Source organism: Cebidichthys violaceus, unplaced genomic scaffold (genome assembly GCF_023349555.1).
Source record: "Cebidichthys violaceus isolate CVI_PGR_0920_01 unplaced genomic scaffold, fCebVio1.0.p SCAF_7, whole genome shotgun sequence".
Classification (NCBI taxonomy): Eukaryota; Metazoa; Chordata; class Actinopteri; order Perciformes; family Stichaeidae; genus Cebidichthys; species Cebidichthys violaceus.
This window is the reverse complement of record NW_027176927.1, coordinates 16,668,606-16,692,113: the sequence shown is the minus strand read 5'-3', so window position 1 is coordinate 16,692,113 and position 23,508 is coordinate 16,668,606. Positions and strand designations below refer to the sequence as shown.

Genomic DNA, 23,508 nt, shown 5'->3' with positions numbered 1-23,508 from the left:
TGTCATCTTTAATTGAGTACACTGCAGGGAAGGGACAGCAGGATTATATCAGACTGGATTTTCACTACTCTTTCAGTAATGTACTGGGAACATAACTACTGACTGCATCAGCTGTGTATGATGGTGTCTAACATGTTGAGAGGTCGCAACAGTTGTATCCAGATAGGGCAATTTCATACTATCATCAGTGGTTTTCAAACTTTTAAGACCATAGCGCACCCTCTCAATCTTTTGTCGTGACCCTAATATATTGTAAATCTTTAATGAGGATTTAAAAAGAGAGATCTAAACACTATGCAGACTACAGTAGACTTTATTGAAATAAACCCTTACCATTGCATGCAACTCACAAGCCAAGCCAACGAGAAAACACCTTGATCAACAACAGCCTCATACTTTGACACAATCTTATGAATTAACAACACGGTTTGGTGACGTCAAACCACAAATTTACATATTTCCTGATGGACAAATAGTAGTGAAATATACATTGTGGATGTGGACAACAAGCAGGAGACTAGTCTTGTTTTAACAACATTTGTTAATCATGTGAATCAGTCTTAAATCTTGAGGCTTAAAGTTAAACATACTGTAGATGATGAGAGACTGATGAGGGGGTGTAAAGGATCCTAGATTCAATGTTCACACAATGCTGTAATGGAATGATCTTATAGCAACCACATCTATGTTAGATAGTGTGCAGTCAGCACCACTTACACAACTTAGGTTTTAAACTCTATTTTTTTAACCCTATTCAATAATGTATTTCTGTCTGAACATAGAAACATAACTATAGGGTGATTATGTTAAGACTGTGAAAGAGCGATTGTCTTGTACACTTTTGGGAAACTTCAGTTTATAAAACACAAAATGAATTTATAGTAATTCTGTATCCAAAGATATGATAGGCCCTTGCCTGACATTATATATGAAACACAACTAATTTAGCTAATGATGTCCTATATTAATAATAAATTAATGCGCTTATCAAAGGGGTTTGCCTGATTCCTAGGAGCAATGTTCGAATTCTTGTTGCAATGTGATGAAGTAACCGTTGTAACACTATTACAACTCATTCATTTCTAATCCTTTATTTATAGCATATCAAGAAACATAGACATAGAAAAGCTGTTTCTCTATGAGCACCCACCCAGAGAAAATTACAGACACACATTGACTCATAAATTAATTCACACAATGTGCAACGAATTCACCACCAAACAAACCCATGGTTTTTTTGTCGTAGAAGACACAGAAGCGGCATAGACAGAAAAGATAGGTCTTGGTCCACAGCAGGATGATTGCATTACAATGAGGACAATAACACAATCATTAAAAAGTGAGCGATAAAAGCAAAGTCAATGGAGGAGAGGTTGCAGATAGAAAATGTAATATCTGGAACCTGCATTCTTTCCTTTCATACACATTTGTGTTAAGTTATTTTCACATGCATTAACTGATCAACATACTGCTTACTAGACTACATAACATGGCTGCAGACAGAAAGATACCTTACTGCTAAGGGAGCTGTGAATTCATTGTTCATTCCCTTTGTGACATTTTACATCTGCAACATGAAACTCAGAATCTGTGTCCTCACATTGGTCCTACTTTTGGAATTAGGGTGGACAGCCCCCTTTTCCAGCCTTTTTGGTCAATGATTATTTTGCAAAAGCTCACAGGACAGCTGCGTGATGTGCCGCCATGCATGTTGGATGTGACATGAGTCAGTGCTGCGTGAGCAGATGGCGAGGCGGATGACAAAGAGGCCAGAGAGCTGGCAAGGCACCAGGTGGATCTCTCTGCTGTTGGTGATCCTTTTTAGCAAGAGCTGGTTCAAATCATTGGAGCCCTGAGAGGAGACAAGGCGGGGAAAAAAAACCTCACATTGTTTACAACAGCCAGGATGTATGTCTTTCCTAGACACTTGGGTTACTAGGTTACACTATTGGTCGTGTTGCATTGTGTAGTGTTTCCTAACTGGAAGTTCTATATTCACTCAGAACTGCGCTGTTACCCGTGTTCAGCAATGAGCTGATTAGTTTATTCTAATCATACCATGACTTTTAAGATATCTCCATTTACATAGATTAAAATAAGGTGAAATGACTCACACTATACATTTTTTTCTCATATATCACAGTGAATGCAAAAATATATGTGCTCTCGTTGCTTTATAACTCACCTGTAATTGAGTTTCATGTGTGTAAGAAAGACTGGGCCGGTACAATAGATGGATAATGTGTATGTCATCTTATGACACACCATATTCAACATTATTAAAATGAACTATAGACCTCAGCTTTCCTCTGCCAATGTAAACTATAGATTAATACAAAAAAAAAAAAGCATCACATTGCAGTTCTTTAATGTTGGATGTTGTTACCTTGAGCCTGAAGCAAACCAGTCCCATGATAACCTCGGCACAGATCTCGAACCTCTTGTCTGCTCGCACAAGACTCTCAAATTCTTTGGCCAGGACCACGTGCTGCAAAGAGAAGACACAGATAATGTAATAATAATAATCCGACTCATGAGCTGTTTGTAAACTGCACCGTGTTTCTAGATGAAAGGACGACTGCATTGCTCTTAATGCCCACAAGTTAAAATTAAGTCTGCAGAGATCTGACAATGTCTGAAGTTAAAGAATTACAATTAGCAAGCAACTCTACTAAAGGCTATCATTTGTATGATTCTCACTAGGTGGCAGTGTTGTATCATTGCACGGCACAGTGCTATAAGCCATAGACATCAGATCAGTCTGTAACTCTCTAGAGTGGCTATAAATTAAATGTAACCATCTGTAACTGTTGATAACAGAACACATTTGATTAATAGAGCATGTTGAGGTATTGTACACATCCTGGTAGAAAGTACTGCCTAGAATGCTCAGTTCAAAATCAGGACTCGGCAACCTTAAAATAGTCTGTATCAAAATATGTTCCCTGGAAATGTAATTTTGTCATTTTCAAAATGACAATGTGCGATCAAACACATTTATTCACTTATGATCAAATAGCCCACCTGGACATTGACTGCATAGTGAAACCCTAAACGTGCATCACTACATCTGATCACAATTATATGGACCAACTTCAACTCCACGTTTCCTGCCTCTCTAATGAGGCCGAGCACTGGCCTAAAAAAAACAGCTGGTTGACCACCAACTTGTTTCCTAATTCCCAGCCAGTAATTCATCATCACTCAGAGGTGTTTACAAGCCAATATACTATAATGACCTCATTGTCTGTTTGGATAATTACCGTATTCTAGGTATTTAACATTTAAAGCCTTTGTCATTAAAATGCTACATTTAACAAGATAATTTTCTCATAGGAGGATAATTCATTAGAGTTCATAAAGGGAAAAAAAGTAGAGTTTAACTTTGTTTTCCTGGAAAAGACTAAACTCACAATCGGTACGTCACACATGCTGTATTTCCATTTGAACATAGTGCTCAAACCGAATCTAGAGGACGGATGTACAGTGTAGTAGTGTGTCACGGGTTATGGCTGCAGGGATCACTGCTGCTTCTGCCGCTTCATTGAAAATGGAGAGTAAACACAAAACAGGCTTATTTGATTGACAGAGCAGACTGGGGGGAGGAAGAGGAATACGAGGGGGAGAGACAGGCATGCAGGGGTGAAGCATGGGTGGGGAGGATGGGCACTGGAGGAGAAATGTAGGAAAATGTTGCTATAAAAAGAAGATGCAGGCCAGACGCATATATGACTGACAGGATATGCTGATGGAGGCAGAGATTGGGCAGTGGACTGACTATAGTGCTAAGAAGGATTAGGTGGGGTGAGGCGAGGAAGGGAGGACGGAGATGGCATTTACCATAAAGACCAGGCATACGTGACAGTCACAAGTGTTTTCTATTTTTTTTGGGAGTGACTGAGAAGGAATGAGACCCTAAGAGGAAGAAAGGTAAAACCCAGACTGCATACCACTGTCAGCACTCGTACATTTCATGAATCAACACTACCTATAAGCTGACACTATAAGACACTATAATCACCAGAAACTAAGAATCTTTTCTTCCATTAGCCTAGAATGAGCCCACTATGGAAAAGCCTAACGATGGCTCTGAATAGAGCCTTTTGCATTTTATCCTCAGAGTGCAACACTGTCCCTTAAAGTGCAAAGATACAAGGTGGATCAGTCAGTTGGTTCTCCTACCTTTCGTATATGAGCCTGCAGGCCATGGAGTCCATACATACGGAAGACAAACCACATCTTCAGCGAGCGAAATCTTCTTCCAAGTGGAATCTGCCAATGCTTCAGGACAGAGGAGGAAGAGAGCAGGCGAGTGGTTATAGCTTTAAACTCTGCAAATGTGATGCTAACTGGGATTATTTGATTACTAGCAAATTGTAGAAACTGAATCGACATTGATTCATCTTACCCTATAATCTGTGACCAGCCCTGTTGAAAGAAGAAACAGTTCAGGAATCAGTAAAACAATGTCACATCACAGAGTAATAGTGAACATTGTGAATGCTGCATTTTCAATCTATTCCAGGGTCAGTCTGCATTCTCGTCATTAGATTATCATGCAAAAAAAGAGCAATTTCTCCTGTTAGCAAAACAACAGAAGAGGGAACAACAACGTTCATGAAGCAGAATCAACAAAGCTCTGACATTGAAAACATTATCAGCTTCACAATAGTATCTATTATAAAGCTATTTGGGATTTGGGATTGCCTTTTACTGTCCAGGTGTTGCTGTCATTACGCCCACCCTCTATACAGTATCTCACTGATCACAGCACTGTCAGTCCACACAGACCACTGGCTGCAGATATTCCATCTATACAGAATGGGGCCCGTGTTAGCCGGTGCTAATAACCACTAATTAGATTGAATAGTCTAGATTGTGTGAGCAAAAGGCTTGTGTAAGGTGCCTCGGAGTGGTGGGAGGTAGCTGTTTGTCTTTCTCTCTGTCTGCTTGTCTGTCTGACAAATTACAGTGCAGCTCTGAGCCCAGCTGCGGGCTGGGAGCATAAACACCAGCACACGCAATTGTAGCAGAAGTGGATACATACAGTATATAGACACAGAGTCAAATTTTGGGATTTTTTTTAAAGTCAAGTGTGACTCATCTTCATTTTGATGATTGATCTTGATGATGATTTTCATGTTAATGGGGTGTGTCGGTACAAAATCTGTCCCAGCTGCCCGATCCGTTCTGCGAATGCGCAAGAACGTCTACTCACTTCTGCCTTTCAGGAAGACCCGCCCCTTCTCTGCCTCTGATTGACTACAGGCTGCTGAACGCTAGTGTTAGGCTAGCTATGATGCTAACGAGCACTTCGAACTAGACAGGCCAGAGACAAGTGACAATATTCCTATCATGGTAGCCTCTAATAAATACGGAAATATGAGAATATGTAAAATGAGAATAATGCTTGTTATTGTTGTTGTTAATATTACCGAAACTATGTATGATAGATTAGCGTTAACGTTAGCGTTCAGCAGCCAATCAGAGGCAGAGTAAGGGTGCGTCTTCCCGCATCGCCTAAATTGCACAGAACGGATCAGCTGGGACAGATGGTATGGTGACAGGGTGCAATAATTCAATTAAGTCACAAATACAGTAACTTAGCTTAACTACAGGTCGAACATAATTACAGATTTGTCTCACAGAAGCAAACAGTGAATAGTTAACACACACACACACACACACACACACACACACACACACTTTTTTCAGTAATCCCAAACCTTGATGACAGAATGCAAAACTATGTTCAAACACTCAAAAATCTTCTCCCTCTCAAGCTCTAAAACTCTCATAGGTCCTCACAAACATAGATGTACAAGAGCACTCACACACACACACACACACACACACACACACACACACACACACACACTCACACATTCATCTTCACGCCTGTGTTCATCTGGTTCAGGCTACGCTACGCTACACTGCATTTTAAGACCACGGTGCCCCGCTTCAGTAGTTATTGCTGAATTGGTTATGTGTGGATTTTGGCTCAAATGGGCACACAAACCACCTTCCTCACAATGTGAACAGCAAACAAGGTCACTACTGTTCATTTTGTGTCACTATGTTATGCAGTAGACCCCCAGATTCATCCAACCTGATCTGTGATCATGGATTCAAATACTTTAAGTGGAAGGACTCTACCTGACTCCTGGTTTTCGTGTTTCAGGTAGAGCGGGTCCATCTTGAAGGCTCCAATGATGTCCTCTCTCTTCTTCACCCTGTTGATTAGATTAGATTCAACTGTGTTCTCATTGCAACGAGTACAAATGCTGAGACAACCAAATGCAGTGATAGTTGATAGGTGTTGACAAAAATCTTTACACCATTGTATTACTTAACCATTCAAAAATACAAACAAATATTTAAGACTTTAACTCTTTCTAGGAAAAAGGTGTTTTGATGATTATGTATGGGCAGGAATATGTGTCCAAAAAACTCCTGTAAACTCAAAACCGAATGTAATTTAATTCAGTTGGCCGGAAACTATTTGATCCTCACTGAAAATTCAATTCTATATAATTCAAATTCAGTTTAATTCCACACACATCTACTCGCCACAACAGCGCTGGGTCTAACCTGTGTAACGGCAGCAACAGACTATATATATATATATATTAGATAGTAAATATAACTTTTATATACATTTTGATTTGTTTATTGGAATAAATCCAAAGTCGCAGAAATGAGAAAACAACTCGAATTTTCAAGGAAAATCTCAGCGAGGAAAGTGGGGATGTGATGGAAAAATGGTTGAAGGAACATGTTCCCTTCACCACATGTTGAGGTTTGAAACAGTTCTTTTGTAGAGCATGCCTCGTTCTGTTTGCTGCAGACAAAAGGGGCATACGGGAGGCGTAGCTCTATTTTTACTGTGCAAATAATGTGGTGTAGATTGATATCAGCTTTAAATGGACTACTCGTTGTTACTTCATGGGTCCATGAAAGCCTCTGAGGTAAACTGGTAAAATATTAAATTACAAAATATTATAAATATCATAAAATAATCCAATACCATGCGTAATTCAATAAAATGTCATCTTCAAGCGTGGCCATGTGGACCTTGTGAGCAGAAAGTCGCTGGTTCCAATCAGAACATGAATGAAAAATAAATCATTTCTCAACAGCTGCTGGCACTGTGCCCATGAGGAGGGACTGTGGCACAAAACGTCACACCATATCAAGAGTGTAGCTTGAGCAAAGCTAAGCGAACTGAACAGAACCTAGAACCACCAGTACACACACTGCTCCACCTCACCACAGCTCAGCAGCTGCTGGGCAGACACACAGCTTCATTTAGTTTTTTGGCAAAATTGCATGGCGTGTCTTTCACTTGTTTCTGAGTACGAATGAAGTGGGTTTAACAGGACATTGGTGTCTAGATGGGGATTAGGCAGTTGTGGGTTGTAGTCATTCAATCCCACAATACAGCAACAGTCGTTGACGATATCCGAAAGATATTAAGTGCACCTTTCTAGTTACTGATATATTTAAGTTAAGCAGCATTGCACCAAAGAGTGGACCTAAATTCACTATACTGTATTTCAAATGTCATATGGGTCTTAATCTGCAATTTGAATAAACGACTGCACAGCTGTCAAAAGCAGGAAGTGCATAATATATAATGTCATCTAATAATGTGCTTTAATGATGTATTGTCTCTAATCAAATTACCACAAAACATCTGACATAAATTGAAGGTTTGCCAACCAAGCCCACCTTCTCAAGTTGGTGATTAGGTCCTGCCTGAGTGTGCAGAGAGAGGAACACCACTGCCATGCAATTCAGGTCTATGTTACATATAACATACAGCAACTTATCATAAGGGGCGTTACTGACTCAATCATCAAGAACCATCATTCCAGAATACATACCATGGACATAAACCTGCAGGTAAAAAAGGTTTGACCTCATCTCACCTGAAGGTCTGTTACTGTTTCCTTTATCTGGGTCTCTTCCTTCAAAATAAAATGTTGATCTGGCATCCTGTTGACATATTCTTCAGTGTGTACAAAGCTTCTCTAAATCCTTTGATTAATGAGTCACAAAGAAAACAAGCAGATGTAAAACATTTCTAATAGCTATCTGCGCTCCCAGTTTGCCTGATAAACAGGTGAACAATTCTAAATATCTATTTCACATGTCAACTCTGTCTAGAGTCACATGTTTTGGAGCTTGACTGAGAGTTCGCCTGTAGGGCACTGAGTCTTAAACGAGTATATTGACGTGCATAACTTACCACATTGTAGAGCAGTCGAAGTTGATTAAAAGCCATTTGTGTGGGTTGAAGTTTAAAGAGTCTGCAAACTTTAAAAGAAACAATAATTAATTCTCTGAAAAGGTATTAAATAACGAAAATGAACACAAAACATCAGTGGCTTTCCGTGAAGTCTGCATATACTGCCACATATTTTTAGCAAGATCAAAGAAGTCGCCCAGAGGATAATGAAACGTAATAATTGGTCACACAAGTTCTAATATTTTCTTATGTTACATCAGCACAACTTGAGAAATGTGTTTTTGGCCAATAATACATCTTAATTTACCATTACTGATGCAGAGACAACCTTTTCACCAGCAGCATTATCTGGACTAAAGCAGGCATGATTTATTTGAAATGCAAAAGAGGGACATCCAGCCAACAGCTCCCAGAGCACAAGGGAAATAACCCTTTCCTGGCAGGCTGTATTCAAAGGGAGACAAACCTTTCCTAATCTGCTCTCATCTGTTTGTTGGCTATCTCGTGTAATATCCTTTTTTCTACCTCCGCAAATGCAATAACACAGCGAAGAGAGACAATGTGAGACAGACTCCTGGCTGACAGTTGCCAAGCTGACTGATTTAAAGAGGGCTGGTTTCCTGCTCGCCCATCGCCCATATCCTAGCAACCAACCCTTCAGCAGGGCTGCACCGTCGTCCTAAAAGACTGGGTTCCTTCTCCGTGTCCTAGTCCAATATTTTTTGACCTGTTAATGCGCCAGAATTACATGCTATAACTACAGTATATTGATTATACTAACTCTATCTGCATGTGGTTTAAATACGTTTATAATTTAGTAATCCACTCTCCACTTCCTTCAAGAACGACCCTGAATATCTAATTCACAATACATTAAAAGACACTACAAATTGTAAAATTGCAAGATTATGAGAGCAAAATGTGTAGCCGTTCATATCCAATACCTGACTTTAGATGAAACAAAAGTTGTTTTTTTTTACAGTCAAATCGGTTTTCTCTATCTCCCCACCAACACCGTGTGTCTAATAAACAGTGAGATATATATATATAAAGGTCCAACGCTGCCTCAGGAAATTACTCTGTCCTTATCTCTGCGCCTCTGCACAGCTCGGGGAGCAACAGCTGCCTCGGCAGCCTCAAAAGGCAGATTGACGCTCCGGCGCTAATGGCAGTTGTTCGGCTATTACTCGCTCTTGCATGCTTCCTCCTTGACATTAACGTTATGCCATTTTCAAACTGAAATAAAGCAGCTGGATACGCTCAGTATGCGGTTAGTGTTTCCTTTCATAGATGCTATGAGAGATATTTCACCACCAATTTAACAGAAATAGGTAGTCTTGTCATTCAGCATCATGTATCCATGCAGGTGGATGCACACGTTTTGACTGCGCTTAAACCATATTAAATTCGTCCTACACATATTGGGATGATCAAGGTTAAAATCCAACTATGTGTTATGGTGTTTATGCACTGTATGAACACGAATGCTTGCATGTTTTTACACACCTCAACGCCATTCAGCAAAGGCCTAAATTCAGGACAGATGAATGCACTCCCTGCATATGCTGCATCAATGTGCATCCACATATTTTCCTCATTACCTGGAACAGACACAAACAGAGAGGTTATTAACATCCATCAAATAATTACTTCTGTCAATCTAACTACTGCAGATGCATAGAACACACATATTCTTAACACGTCAGTCTATTAATTCAAGTTGTCTATTTTCAGCTAGGTCATTAATACTGAAGCAACTTAATAGGCTACTGAATATTTGGAAAACTGACTAAATTCATATTTTTTTTCTGTATGTCTGTTTGTTTCTCAATCACACACACACTCAAGCAGTACATTTGGTGGCAGGACATCCTCACACACACCCTGACGCCCTCTTGATTTGGATTTCCCTTCCAAGCATGCTGGCCTCTCTCAAATCAAAGTGTGTGTTGTAAAGCTACTACAGCCAACAGGGCTTGACAATCCTTTTCCTGTGGTAAAACAAAAGTGTGTTCTGATGCAAAAGTTGACTCACATATGGGCCCCAGCTCGGTAATGTGATCAAAAGCACAGGATGACGTGGTGCCAAGGGTCGCACAGAACTGAAAGACACCAACATACAAATCATTAACACCCTAATGTGAATTTGTACCCAAGATCATTTTCCATTTCCAATGTCACAACGATGAAAGATTGGATCTTAACACGTTGGTCATTGCTGCTACTGTAACATATGGCTTTCGTACAAGCACAGATACGATGTGTTTATTCAAACGTAGATCTGAATGTCTCTTTCGATAATTCATGGTGCTGGACCATTGCTGCCTCTCGAATATTGTTCACTGATAGTGATCTGTGGGTCCAGCTGAGGCAGGGATTATTGACCTTAACCAGACAGACATGCATTAGGTTCAAAACAAACAACGTTATCCTTCAGCAGAAGCCTTGGGGTGTGCACAGCAGCATCGCGCGCGTTGTATCATTGTATCATTGTATCTGAGTGAGCAGCAAGTGGTTGTAATATTTCCATGTGGAGCAAAAGCAGCAAAAGAATCCAACGGTCGAGGCATGTATAACGTAATGGAAAAATTAACCATATCTACTGTTGGAGATGGAGTTGATTTTTGTGTCTATGTGCAATAGCTTTGTGACAGTGGGCTGGATGGATGCTGGTTTTTCTCTTTTCTTACGTAGAAAGGGATGAGTCCAGCCGCTTTGTCCTCCTCCAGCATCTTCTTAAGCATGCCGCCTCCGACAGCATAGGTGTTATCTGTGGGAACCTTCTTCATCACCACTCCTCCAATCAGAGAAGCACGCTCCACTGAGGAGTGAGCCTTAGGAAAGATATGCAATGTGTGAAAAATGCAATGTAAGCAAGTCGTTTGGGTTGAATCGCCTCCTGCTTTTGGTCAGAAGATAAACCTTAAAAGTCTATTTCTTATTCATGGATAATGAATGATTTTATACGGTGACATTTTTTCTGGAGATAAGCCTGCACCTACTCAACACCAGAGCTTCAATGATGCATCCCTGATCATCTACAATAGATTACTAAGCAGAAAGAAATACACACATAAGACATGTGCACCCGGTGATTCCATTTGAACGGTGTTCTCCGGTAGAAACACAACAAACTGCTCTCCCTACAAAGGTCTGTGTGGCCCTCAGGCGACTTCCTAACCCAATCACAGAGTCAGCACGGTATTAAACCCGACCAGAGCTAGCTACAGCCTGACTGACTCTCTGTCTCACTAAACCACTGAACAACTATTTCACTGTTACTGAAGTAACCTCTAACGATCTTAGTTCACATGGACGACTGAGAAAGTGAAACGTATACAAACCTGGCTTAGGTACCTTGGCAAACAATAAGGTTTAATGAAAAACTTTGATAAATGCATTTGTAAACAAAGTGATTTACAAATATCTGAGTAAGTGTTAAAGACCTATGAGTAAAGTCAGAAATGATAGGAATCAGAGTAGGCTTAGCATTTGCATTAACCATGACATAAGTGATATTGGACACATATTTGTGTGCTTACTTGCTCAGAGGTGTACGCCACCAGTTTGGGCAGGATTTCAGCCTCTAATTTTTCAGGGTTGGTGGCCTGAACCCGTCGGACTGCTTTACAGCGGGCAGCGAGCAGGGACATCAGGGTAGCCTCACTGGCTGTGCTCTGTTGGAGAATTAGAGGGAACTTGTAAAGCACTGCATCTCCACTGTTGTGAATTCAAACCAAACTGTATTTACATATTCCTACTTTTGGTCTAATTTGACACAAAGTATGGGTTGTTGCATCTTATATGTGCCGGTGCAGTGGGAGCAGCGGAGCGGATATATATGGCTGAGAGGGGATGGAAGAAGAGAAGTATTGCAAAGTAACACAATTTATTGTGAAAGAACGCAACATTAATTGCAAGAGAATGCAAAGAAAGTCCCAATAAAAAAATCTTGCCTTGACCCTGGGGCTCAATATGATTGCCTGTTGGTGAGCATGATGTATAAATATGGGTGTGGTTTCCACTTTTCCACATTCTGACATGACAAAGATCCTTTATGTCGCATGGAGTAATATGCAGGCATTTCCTTGTTCCTTATTGATGCTGTTCTCATAGCCTTGCAGCTATGTGATGCGCGTATAATTAATCCTCTTCAATTTATCCCCTCTGATGAGAAGTAGTGACACCTCCACGTCCTCATTAGAGACGTCATCACCCAGCCAGCCCAAGACTGCAGCCAGCAGTGAGCATTGTCTGAGGCAACACGATGAAGTGAAGCCTGACTTCTGAGCTATCTGGGCCATTACCACGAGAAAGTCAATAAAATGTTCAAATCATTCAATCACGCACAAATCAATCACCGGACAAGCAGGCTAATATGGATAATGGTTATGGATATGTCATGTGTGTCAAATGTGTGCAGAGTAACATTAAACCTCAAGCTTCTAAGCGTATCCAGGTGTCCTTCCTGTCCTTCCCCTGCTTGCTCATAGACTCTGAACCTGGTAGCCTTTATTTAAAGTCCACCAGCTCTCATGGATCCCTTTAACCCAACAATAACCGTGAAGTTCAGCCGGTTCTGTTTCAAATGGAACTAAGCAGACTTTTTTTTACCACAATAAGCCTTGGAAACCTGTTGCAAATGTTCCTATCTGAAAAGAAAAACTGCTCTTAAGGGTGAGGGGTGATGATGCCCAAGATGATGCATGCATTAAAACTACAAGTTTGTGTCTTTAACATTTTCATGCAGTAGCAACTGTAGAATGATTACTACACAATATCATATTCTTTGTTTTAGTCAATTAAACTCCGCAAGCGTTTGTCATTTGTAATTCATTTTAATAATAGGCAAACTGTCTTGTTTGCCTCCTAAGTCTTAATGACTCACACATGGGCATAAAGGGAAATCTGAGGACACTAGAAGGGTGTTTTTGATATAAGGTTTATGATAATAGTCTTGCAACGTGCTGTCACAACACTCATTAGCCCTGCTGCAGCCAAAAGAGCCCCATTCGTTGCCATAGTGAGCTGGTAAGCTGCACTTAAAAAGGAGAGTGGCAAGACAAAACAAAAACACAATGAGCCAGATGAGCGCACACACACACACACACACACACACACACACACACACACACACACACACACACACACACACACACACACACACGCCCTCTCACTCAGGTGGTCACAATAAAAGAGGCATGAAAAGATCTGTCATCAGAGTGCACTCTCATGCTCCACCATCCCATGAACACGCGCACGCACACACACACACACACACACACACACACACACACACACACACACACACACACACACATATATATATATATAGATAGCATCCTCTGCTGCTGCTACTGCGTTTCAGTCAATGGAACACTAAACTAATGCTTGGCCTTCTGCCACACGAAACAATCCCAGCACCGCCATCTCCGTCTGCCTGTGGATGACATATTGAAAAGGCAATTTCCTGCCAATTTTCAACCGGTGTGAACCGGTGAGCGAAAAAGACAACAAGTCAATAGTATACATATTGCTGATGAATATGGTTTCAGGGGGCACTCAGTTGTGAGTCATGGTTCCTGTAAGCCTATAAAATGTGAGCCTTTGACTTAACACATGTTAAAAAAAAAACCCACAGAAGAGTACTAATGTTGGCAGGGTTGGTTTGACTCCTTTGACTGCCAGAGAGCATTTGTGCAGGGAGGCATGAAATCACACAAAACAAACGTACCTGGATGACGCCTCCTCCGCGGCCATGAGTCCCGGCTATAAACTGCTCAGGCAGCTTCAGCATCTTCCCCAGCCAATCCAACATCACCGTCTCCAACTCTGTACAGGCTGGGCTGGCAGCCTGAAAACACGTACGCATATATAAATATGAAGTACGCAGTAATAAATACAGTGTCAGATACAGAGACACAGCAACGTGTTCGTTACCCAGGAGAATCCGATACAGCCAATGGCTCCACATAGCATGTCGGCCAACATGGCAGGGTAAGAGCTAGCAGTCGGAAAGTAGGCAAAGAAGTTTGGACTGTGCCAGTGGGTGACCTGGGAAAAAAGATAAAACATGCAAATACTTAATTCATCTGAGAACAAGACCGACTTTAGATGATCATCTAAGTCACCACCATGTTGCCAGAAACACTTGACCTTGTTTGCAATAGTTCCTCTAATTGTTTTAAAGGACATGAGGGAGTATATAAAATATATGTTAAGCAGCATTGGGAAAAAGATCCCCCAGATTAATAGGTTTACAGTATGACTGTCCGAACAGAAAAGCATACATTCGCATTAATAAAATAAATCATTTTAACAATCTCAAATGCATCACTAATATTCTGATGATTCCATTTCATTTCGTCTGAGCTATGCGATGAAACATATGGTCAGAACGCCCCAACACTGATGCCACTCTTTGTGTTGATAAGGGAAGACACTGAAGAAGCTTGTTGTAATCAGATTACTTGATTACATTTCTAAATGTATTGACATGATTCCACAAAAGGAAAGCTTCTCTACACCGGTATTACTTTCCAAATTGAGTGGCTGACTATTCTGAATTACACTGCAGAAAAAACTACAAGAGCATCCGTGCGACTACAATGCCAACGTGTGCATCAACAAAAGTAGAACCTCACCCCTGGCATTATGACCCTCTCCACATCTTTGATGATGTCATCATAGTTATCAGGCTCCAGCGGGGCCTCACTGGGGATCAAGGAACGCAGGTACCCCGGTTCCACATCTGGGTAGACCGGACGCTGTTCGATGTTCTCCAGGTAGTCGGCCACATAGTCCACCATCTCCCTCCCTCTGCGCCGAAACTCTGCTGCGTCCATCGTACCGCTGGAATACAGCGCAGAAGAAGTCATTACTCAAGACGTATGTTGAGTTAGATGGGTTAGATGTGACTTATAGAGGATTTCTTTGGGATTGTAGTAAAATATTACCGGAGTCTAAAGTGTGACCTTTGATCTTACTGGTAGGAATGGGTTGAATAACTAACCACCTTTATGATGAGGTCCTACTTGTTCGATAATGTATGACCTCAGTTCAGCTGAGGTGAGACGGACGCCATAGTTGGAGGTTTAAATGTACCAAATGCACATTACACAGAGATTTTCTTGTTCCGTTTCAGCTGTATTTATTTCTCAAAAAGTATCTTTAATACTGTAAATGTATGGCAAAATACAGTATTCAACAGAAAAACATTTTTTTGAGAGAAACATTTAAAATGAGATGGTGATGAGGGCGATTTCCAGTTCAACAGATTCCTGCCGTGAGCCAAAAGAGTTGTGAATGAATGCATGTCAATGATAAGAGCAGGAGACGGTTTGAGGGGGGGGGGGGGGGGGGGGGTAAGGCCGTCACCCCTGTTAGCTAAATGATCAATACGTGTCCCACTCGGTCACATGCCATCCTCTCCATCCCTCTGGAAGTAGGGAGTGTGTACAGGCAGAGGGGCTGTTAAGCTGAATATGTTAGGGTGCTTTCACACCAGGTTAAAACAAACTCAGGCCTGTTTGCCCTGGTTAGTCAAAAATACACATCTTTCCTCTTACATGTCGTGCTAGTCATCGATCTAGGTTGTTTGATGTGAGACATCGGCTACAGAGACGTCTGTGTTCTGTGGAACGTACCACTATATGGCATTCGGCTTGTGGTGCTCAAAGTGGCAAAAAATACACACAATTGACCGGGTTAGTCAAACTAATCCATAGACCCTGTTGTGAGCAGTTTCATGTACCAAAACCAGCCAATGTACACCAAAACAATCTAGATGAGGATGAGGAAAAATATGTAGTTTTGATTTTGGGGTGAATTGTCCCTTCAATAAGAGCCAAAGGATCTTGGGCAAGTTAATATCATTCCCAATTATTACTGATTTATAGGTAATAAGGGTTAGGGACATCAATCTCAATATCAATATCAATGTTTGTTGGAATCCCATGAAAACCATACACAAGTTCAACGAGAGAACAAAAAGTCGACTAAAACGGTTGAGAGGTCGCTATCTTCAGTTTCATCTAGATATGCTATTTAGTGTCTCGTATGATCTAATTGCACTCTGAGGACACATTTAAAATGGCTGGTTACATATGGATCAGTTATTCCCATTGATACAGCTTGCTTTTTAGAAAATAATGATTATTATAATGTTTTCATTTACAGAAAAGCAGCACGGACGCACACAGAGCCTAAGCCATGCTCCTTGACACAGTTTGTATAAGCTTGCACAATTTAGATGTATGTGAGAACCCTTGACCCTCTTAGCAATACATTAAGCCAGTCTGATCATAGCTTAGTTTCCTTTCATTTTATGGACTGACACAAACAGAAAAGCTGGACAGGAAAAAGCATTTCCACATCGAAGACAAGTCTATTTCTGTAGATTGTAATAAACTCATTCTCGCATAATACAATCCGCCGACGGACAGTTTCATAAACCTGATTACAAGCCTCATCAAGGTGTCCTTGATCACATCGATCTACAACTTAACACATAAGGTAAAGACTCAGTACCGTGTTTTAGTTTATCTGCAAACCAGGAGCATGCCATGCATTGAAGAATAAATCAGTCATACAGCAATCAATCATTAGCAAAAAGCTGTAAACCTATCCCATACATACTGGCATGGTGCTTATCTAAATGGCACAACACATGAGCATTGCCCTTTGTTCTGCGCCAGTGTCTTGCCATTCATTCAACAAGTGTTTAACCCTGCATGTCTCTTTCCCTGGTGGAGAAGCAGAGCCCTTATCCTCAGCCTTATCTCAAATAGGATTAGACATGTTTGCATGTGTGTGTGTGTGTGTGTGTGTGTGTGTGTGTGTGCGCGCATACTTACATTTTGAAGTGAGAGCTTCAGATGGTGGATCTTTTCCGCTTGTTTAGCGTCAGCAAACGGACAGACAGACAGGCACGTGGTGAGTGTGTTCGTGTGTGTGTGTGTGTAAGCTGGACAAGAGACATTTGCTCCTTTTATCTTGCCACTAACCACCCCCACCTCACAAACCCCCACTAGGCCAGCCAATGGGAACGAGGCTCATGGCCAATACAAGAATTGATTGACTCACAAGTGGTTTCTGGAGCTGTGCTTCTACACACACACACACACACACACACACACACACACACACACATCCCATAAAGGTGTGTTAATCGTACACTTGCCGTATGCGTACACAGGTTATAGATGGCATTAAAATAATTTGGCTACACCAGGAAAAGATACATGAATAACAATCAACCATATTATTGGAGCAAAAAAGATGCCAGTATTAGTAAATATTGTATATACACTGTATTTTACTGGTTATACTAATTAGAAACACCAATATATACAGTATTTCTGTATTGGCTTCATGAATTCTGGCTAAATAACACCATAGTTAAAATGTGTAATAGTGAAGCCAGATTATTCTTCAGTCTGTTTTGTAAATTTCAGTTTTCCAAATACACAAATCAAGGACATTGTTCCGACCCCTCCCTTCCACTAGGGGTCTGTGTCCCGTCAGCTGAGCCTGCTCTGGTTCCAGCTTTAAAGCCTCTCCACCTGAACATTTCTACACGGCTGCTGTTTTGTTTAGTTTGTGTCAGACATTGCCACACATGCAAACTTTACTGATTACTGACCCGGGTTGTAACAGACATATTAAATATAATAGAAGATCTTAGCAATATTGCAAAGGTGGTAGAGGGAGGATTTGACAAATTGGCAGATATGAGGGTCAAGGGAGAGGATGGGGTCATGGATCACGCCAAGATTGTGGGCCTGGGAGGAAGGGGACACAGTGAGTGGTCCCATCAAAGGTGAAGGTGGAGTCGTTGATTTGGACTTGGAGCAGAGGAGGAGTTCAGTTTTGTCACTTCTGAGTTTTGAGAAAATGTTGTTCTATCCAGGCTTTTATTGCAGACAGGCAGGAGTCAATGTGGGCGATGGGTGTCATCGGCATAGCGGTTCAAAATGTCGGATAGTGGGCCGAGTACGGAACCTTGGGGAACACCTTGTGTGACCGTGGAGCGGTTGCGTAGGGATGTGAAATGTGACCTGTTGGTAGGAACTAAGCCAGCTGAGTGCATTCGGCTGGACATGTGGACATATCTGTACAAGCAGTGACTCTTGGGTACCCAGAGACATTTGTATTCACATATCTTGAGGTGAGAGGTCAAAGGACAGTAACATAAACTTGATTTTTACAAAATGTGGTGGATGTTGTCAAAACTAAGAGCCCATAAGCTCTTTGATACACACTAGGCGTTGTTTACGTTGTCACGCCTGGCTGTAAAATCTGCAGCTGCATCCATATCGTGAGTTTAACGTTGACAACATTGTGCATGAGGTCAGAGCAAGTCGGGATCGAGTCGGACACAAATCCACCCAGCGTGCAGTGATCGCCACAAACCATATCAGAAGACAAGCAATCGGCTCGTTCAGAACAGGCACAAACGCCGTATTGCCGCACCACGAAAGGGCACCAGTAATTAAATTGAACAGGGTTCACATATTGGAGTTCATTACACATTTGAGGAAAACCAGAGAGCAAAGGAAACACAATTATTAGCCTGCTCTGATCTCTTGCCATCTGTGTGTCTGTCATACACAGAAAATATGTGTCTTCAAATTGTATTTGTAATGCAGATGTTGCAGGTCTCACTTTGGCCGTGCTTACACGCCACATGTGTATGAAATAAGCGTAACGCCGTGTATATGTGTGTGTGTGAGTGTGTGTATGTGAGTAGAAAGCACTCAAAACGAGGCAAATCCTCACCACAGCAGTAAAGGTCCAGTTAGGTCCAGTTAAAGAGAATGTCCTCATGCAACGGTCCGGAACATCACAATAATGTCTAACTTGCGCTGTGATTTAGCCATATATATATATTAAAGTATCCAACAGTTGTATTAACATCTGTATGTAGTCAACAACTGACTGTCAAATCAAATAAAGACATTTTTCAACAATATTTATCGTCAGTTTCAAAATTGAACTCGGGAAAGTTGTCGGAATACACGCATTTGATTGGCTGAGCAGCATCACGTGATGTGATTTACAGCGCATGTAAGTGGTCGGTGTGTTTCCTGGACCGGTAAACGAGGGCCGTAAAGGCTAGAAAAGCAGCACGAGTTAAAATAGAAGCGCTTCATCAAAATGTAATAATTCTCAATTATCTATCGGTTTTAGGTCCAAGGTCCGGATACAATGGGGTCTGGGTCCGGATCGGGACCGCGGCCCGCCTATTAGTGACCCCTGCACTATGACCTATCTCTGCTTGGGACCAGTGACCGACTCGCTCTGTATTGGCGGGTTAAACGGCGAGCTAATCCTCCGTGTGACAGCTTGGATCTGCTCCTTCGGACCTAGGACCGGGGACAGTACTGCTCTATCGGCACTGATTCTTGTCTGGCGTCTTCGACTTGAAGAATCCAGGAATTCCGTGATCTTCCTTCTGCAGGTGGGTGCAGAGATGGAGCACGGGACAAGTTATCCGTTTCTAATTCGGGACCCAAAAACAGTCAGTTGTTCGCCAGTGAATTAAGGACTCTTACCTAGGATTTCCTCCCTTGAAGGCGCCATTGTTGTTTCACCTCCTTTCTGCAACATGAGTCGCATGGACGCCGCGGGGTGAAGGTATGCACCGGCAGGGTCAAGGGACTCCCTGGGGTTCCCGTGGCTCTCATCTAATGAGGCACCAGAGTTGTGGTTTGAACCAAATCTCACACTCCCACTCATGTGGGTTGGTACGGTTTAAACCAGTTAAGGTTTTTCTTTTTACATAAATAATAATGTAGGCCTCTCTCTCAACCACATGGGGACGTCCCTAAGAGTACAAAGTATAAAATATATACCCACAATTGTACATATATATATATATATATGTGTACGTGATGCGTGATATGTTGCAGCAGAGTGCTGTCCTGTTCGTAAAAAGCAGGGTTGATTTACTCACAGGTGTGTGTACAGAGCAAGGAGAGGTGATGAGCTGATTGTTGGCAGGTGCGTAGGTAGACTGGGCCCGGGTTGATGGCAGGACAGGAAGAGACTCACACACACACACACACACACACACACACACACACAGTGACAAGCCGGGGACATGGAAGACAAGAGGAGTGGGGAACACTGAAAACAAGGGAGAAGCAAACGCAAGAGAAGCACGGCCACAACCGTGACAGTGGCTTTGTCCCTGTATATTACATTGGGACTCACGGTGTGTTAAAGACACCAGCGCACTACATTGATGCTCCCAACACAGCGTCAACATGATGTCTTCATGAGGTAATAGTTAGCGTGGGGTGGAGAAGGTCAGCACAGGTGTGAATCTAGGGTTGAAGGTTACTTTTGAAATGTAGCCTAATAGGTCACAGATTAGTTGCCATGCTAAAAATGTAACTCGGCTGTATACTGTACTACGTAGAAATATCTATACGAAGGAGAAATATATACGAAGTAAAAATGTACCATTACAATGGTATGGCCCAACCCAAAAGCCTGGATGAATGGAGAGGTGAAGCGGCTCTTCAGAGACAAAACAAGCTAAAGGTGAAGGTGACAAGGAAACACAGAGCATCGCCAGAGCAAGACTGAAAGCTGGCATCAAGGAGGGAAAACGAGAGACCTCAACATCGACAGCATTAACATTTATGGCGATCCAGAATGTCAAAGGCTACAAAAGCAGGAGTGTCCCCACCATGTGTGCATGTGCACATGACAGAATACATTCATCAACATCGCAAATGGAAGACGAGGGGATTGGATTAAGTGCAGCAACCGCCCGAGGCTGCACACGGTGACCGTTGGATTAAGTGCAGCGCTGACCGCTACTGGACTGACCACAGCCGCCCTCGGGCGACCATCCAGCCAGACCTGCAGGACCGAGGAGGAGAGCTGAGATGGAAGCAAAGTTAACCATTAGTTAAGGTAATTCAACTACCCAGCCTACCGCTGGCTTTCTGATGTCCGGACGGGAAAATCAGATGGATGAAATAAGAATTCAGGCCTAACCCAGCAACAGGATGCTCGGTGCAAAATTCCTGTGCCAAGTTGTTGTTAACTTTTCCAGAGGAGCAATACAACACATCCTGACTGGAAACATTGCAAACGGACATGGGATGTGCATCTACAGTGGGGGATTGAAACCAGAATACGATTGGTAGCCATCTACCGAGGATCGGCGACATTGGTGACAAGAGGTGCCTGCAAAGTGCTCAAAAGGATATTAAAAGACAATCGGCTCGTTCAGAACGGGCACAAACTCCGTATTGACGCACCATGAAAGGGCACCGCTGGGTTTCCAAAGTTGGAAAAACCAATAGAAAAAAAAGACGTTGAGGAAAACCAGAGAGCAAAGGAAACACAACTTTTAGCCTGATCTGATCTCTGATCTCTTGCCATCTGTGTGTCTGTCATACACAGAAAATATATGTCTTCAAATTGTATTTGTAATGCAGATGTTACAGGTCTCAGTTTGAAAGAGGCCTGAGGACAGATGTCTGCGCCTGAGAAAACAGAAAAAATGATAAGGCAGGCACACGTGTGGCTCAAAATGCACCCTCTCCTATTTCATTACTATGATCAAATCAACATATTTGGTTTTATAACTTGGTATCAAAAACAATTTAGTGCCATTTTGCAAAATAGATAATCTCGGTCCCTCTGTTCTTAACAACTTTAGACCCATTTCTAAACTTCCTTTTTTATCAAAGGTTTTAGAGAAAGTGGTTTCAGCCCAGCTTGTAGCTTGTATGTGTCCTAACAATGTCTTCGAGAAGTTTCAGTCAGGTTTTAGAGCTTTACAGAGCACAGAAACCGCCCTCCTCAAGGCATCCAATCATCTCATTTTAGCAGCCGACAAGGCGGAGAGCTGGATTTTAATTATTTCAGATCTAAGTGCAGCCTTTGACACAGTAGACCAAGCATCAAGGACGCTGCACTTATATGGTTTTACGCACGGTCTGAACATTTTTAAAGAGAGAAACCCATACAGGTAACCAATTGCACCAAACAGTAATGTATGACTAACAACAACACGATCGGTTGTTCATTCGCTTTATTTTTCTTGACCGCAAAACATAGATCTCAATTTCTTCTCTTGATTATAACTGGATTTTCCCTCCGCTCCATATTCCTATGTTTCAGTATAGTATACTGCTCGGATAGCAATTGTTTTAAAAAGATCATTTTTGTATCCACAGGTTTAAATCTCTATCAAACTCACGGCCGTTTGTGACCGGCTCGGAGTGAGGTGTCCCTAGCTCTCTCCTGCTTTAGGAATGCATGTGACTATGTGTGTGTGAGGCGGTGTCAGTGGTGTGTCGTTGTGTGAGCGTGCTGCAGCTTACCGCAGGGGCTGAGCGAGACCCCCCTAGAGGAGACCCCTTTCTCTTGGTTCCTTATGTGTCCCGACCGAAAACGGAAACATGGAGCCGTATGAAATAGCTTTCACTTGTTTATTTAATTCAATCCAAAGTATATTTCTTTGGATTCCAATACAGAGAATAAAACCTAAACCAGTGAGCACAAAGTCCAGAGATTGGTTAAATCTATTTATCACCAGCTGAGCCAGAGGAAGTCCAGCCCTCTGGTGTCTGTGTTGTGACACCGCTGGGTCACTGTACTCTGCCCAGACAGGCTGTTGCTCTGGTCAGGGCCTTATCTGACCCCCTTCCATCTATTCTGAATGTAGTGCCCCCCCCCCCCCCCACTGAATGGAACTGGAAGGGGACAATGGAAACATTATATCACTGTAAAAAGCGATTATACAGGTTCGTTGCCGTTGAGTAAACTTTCAAATAAATGAACTCTTTGGTAAGGTCATTTCACTGCTACCTTTATGAGGTAGGAGCCGTATCCATAAGCAATAAGTGGTGAAATATCAAGAATACAAAAATGATATGCAAAATATGCATATAGGCCATAGAACAGGTCAAACGGTTACCTTTATATGTGTGTGGCTAAACGCATGCATCACCAAAAGACAAACTATTAACCATGTCACATATAGTTCATGGTTAATCGTTCTGCCAGCTGTCTATGTGTGTGCGTTTTGCAATAGGTGTGTGTGTGTGTGTGTGTGTGTGTGTGTGTGTGTGTGTGTGTGTGTGCTTGGCCATGTGACTCTGACATCTGACTCGTGGTGAGACGCCTCAGGATCAACTCGCTTCACAATAGCATCGTTCATTATTTTAGACCTCCTTTCTACCCAGAGTCTCTTCGGAGATGTCCTCCCCTGAAATTTCACCGAGACAAGT

General features: G+C 42.0%; 1 protein-coding gene across 4 annotated transcripts; it reads right to left on the bottom strand.

The window, feature by feature from the left end:
* Positions 1 to 297: 297 nt before the first annotated feature.
* ddc (dopa decarboxylase) lies at positions 298 to 22,750 on the bottom strand. Of its 4 annotated transcripts, XM_068735823.1 has the most exons (16): positions 20,208 to 22,578; positions 19,807 to 19,938; positions 17,107 to 19,706; positions 14,896 to 15,103; positions 14,192 to 14,305; positions 13,986 to 14,105; positions 11,794 to 11,928; positions 10,942 to 11,085; positions 10,287 to 10,353; positions 9,758 to 9,852; positions 8,252 to 8,319; positions 6,157 to 6,233; positions 4,409 to 4,428; positions 4,183 to 4,281; positions 2,387 to 2,488; positions 298 to 1,852 (listed from the first exon to the last, which is right to left on the bottom strand). In XM_068735823.1, exons 4-16 carry the CDS (start codon positions 15,094 to 15,096, stop codon positions 1,655 to 1,657), a joined length of 1,440 nt encoding a protein of 479 aa, XP_068591924.1. In that variant the 5' UTR covers positions 15,097 to 15,103; positions 17,107 to 19,706; positions 19,807 to 19,938; positions 20,208 to 22,578; the 3' UTR covers positions 298 to 1,654. The 4 variants fall into 4 exon arrangements, with proteins under 4 accessions (XP_068591924.1, XP_068591926.1, XP_068591927.1 ...); XM_068735825.1 differs by lacking the exon at positions 17,107 to 19,706; XM_068735826.1 differs by lacking the exons at positions 17,107 to 19,706; positions 19,807 to 19,938; positions 20,208 to 22,578 and adding an exon at positions 22,600 to 22,750.
* Between the last annotated feature and the right edge of the window lie 758 nt (positions 22,751 to 23,508).

Excerpts from the sequence above, each read along its gene's own strand:
- ddc (XM_068735822.1), bottom strand. The coding sequence starts at position 15,129 with ATGACTTCTTCTGCGCTGTATTCCAGCGGTACGATGGACGCAGCAGAG. Across the intron at positions 9,853-10,286 it reads TACCGAGCTGGGGCCCATAT|GTAATGAGGAAAATATGTGG; the intron begins GTGAGTCAACTT and ends TGTCTGTTCCAG. Across the intron at positions 6,234-8,251 it reads TTCGACTGCTCTACAATGTG|GGTGAAGAAGAGAGAGGACA; the intron begins GTAAGTTATGCA and ends TCTAATCAACAG.